The 1,514-nt window shown below is 67.1% G+C and overlaps 1 protein-coding gene across 1 annotated transcript in view; it reads left to right on the top strand.

Moving 5' to 3' along the window:
- Positions 1-520: 520 nt before the first annotated feature.
- Positions 521-1,514, top strand: part of EMIHUDRAFT_254012 (hypothetical protein) — a gene marked incomplete at both ends in the record, with an annotated part of 2,577 nt that continues 1,583 nt past the window's right edge. Inside the window, 2 exons of the mRNA XM_005781309.1 lie at positions 521-740; positions 942-1,485. Of these exons, the coding sequence (XP_005781366.1) occupies positions 521-740; positions 942-1,485 (764 nt within the window). The remainder of the gene's footprint in view (positions 741-941; positions 1,486-1,514) is intronic.

The raw sequence follows: 1,514 nt of genomic DNA, 5'->3' as shown, positions 1-1,514 counted from the left end.
GGGCGGTCCATCGGGGGGAGGGGGTGGAGGGGGTGAAAGTCGGCACCCGAGGAAAAGAAACAAAACGCAAGCGGCCGGGCTGGACTAGCCGAGTGTGCCACGTGTTTTGCGCGCGTGCGTAGTACGTCTTGAAGTTGCTTTGTCGGCTGTGGGTGTAGTATGTCTTGAAGTTGCTTTGTATGCTGCTGGCGATTCGCATCTAGGGCTACTGGCGTGGAGCTCTCGAAAGCCCCTCGCGTCGTGCGTCGAGTTGAAATCGAGACTGCAGTCCGTCCCCATCGCCGAGAGGAGCGCGAGCAGCGTGCTGACCTTCCCGCTACCGACCCAGCCCTCGTGGTGTTGGACGTGTGCCGTCATGTCGTACACCTGTGCAACCCGCGTGGTGCGAGTGGCCGAGTGAAAAGAAATCCCTCGCTGCAAGAATTCCGGAAAACGGCGGCAAAAGAAACCCGAGCCAGCTGAAGCCGCCCCGGTTTGGCCCTCCTGGAGGCGCTCTCGTTCTAGCGTGTTGTCTCAAGGGATGTCCACCGGCTGCTGCAACGAGGAGCAGCAGTACTTCCTGGTCACCATATTTGCGTACTCTGGCGCCGTCCTCCTGCTCTGGCGCGCCCTCGTCTTCAAGCCGTTCAAGCTCTTTGCGGTGGCTCTGCACGAGTTTTGCCACGCGGCGGCGGCTGCCGCGCTCCACAATCACATGACCAGCATCGCCTCGTACAAGATCCCGAGGGCGGGCTCGCCTCGTACAAGATCCCGACGAACCGGGTGCGGTGCGTACGTGCGTTCGTTCTCCCCGCCGGTTACGTCGGGTCGACCTGCTCGGCGACGCGGAATTTCTTTTGGCCGGCTTCACGCTACCACAATGCCGCACTTTTTGCTCAGCCTCTCCATCCTCGCACACGTCCTCGGCCCGTCGCGGCCGCCCTCAGCCAGCGCTCGAGCAGCTGCGCGCCGGGCGACGGCTCTGCGCGCGGCGGAGCCAGCCGAGGAGCTCGATCGCATGTTCTTCGACCGCGCCGAGCTGTTTGTGCGGAGCGGTGCTGGCGGCGTCGGCGCCGTCTCGATGAACGGGCAGCGGCCCGTGGGTGGCAACGGCGGCGCGGGCGGCGACGTGGTCCTCCTGTGTGACGGCTCCCTCAACACGCTCGGCCACCTGCGCGGCCGGGCGTCGGTGCGCGGCGATCGCGGCGACGACGCCCGCGGCAAGGAGTCTGGCCGCAGCGCGAGAGAGGCGATCGTGCGCGTGCCTCCCAACTGCCGCGTCTCCGAGCTGGAGAGCGGCGACGCCGTCGGCGAGCTGCGCGAGCCGGGGGAGCGGCTGCTGATCGCCGCCGGCGGCCAAGGCGGCGAGGGGAACGGAGACGGCTACCGACGGACGAGGGATTCGCGCCGCAACTACCCGCCCGGCGGGAGCACGCGCGCGCGCCTGCTGCTCTCGATGACACTGGTGGCGGACGTGGGGCTGATTGGACACCCGAACGCCGGCAAGTCGACGCTGCTGAGGGCGGCGACCCGCG

Source organism: Emiliania huxleyi (assembly GCF_000372725.1).
Source record: "Emiliania huxleyi CCMP1516 chromosome Unknown EMIHUscaffold_2034, whole genome shotgun sequence".
Lineage (NCBI taxonomy): Eukaryota > Haptophyta > Isochrysidales > Noelaerhabdaceae > Emiliania > Emiliania huxleyi.
This window is presented reverse-complemented; position numbering and strand designations above follow the sequence as displayed.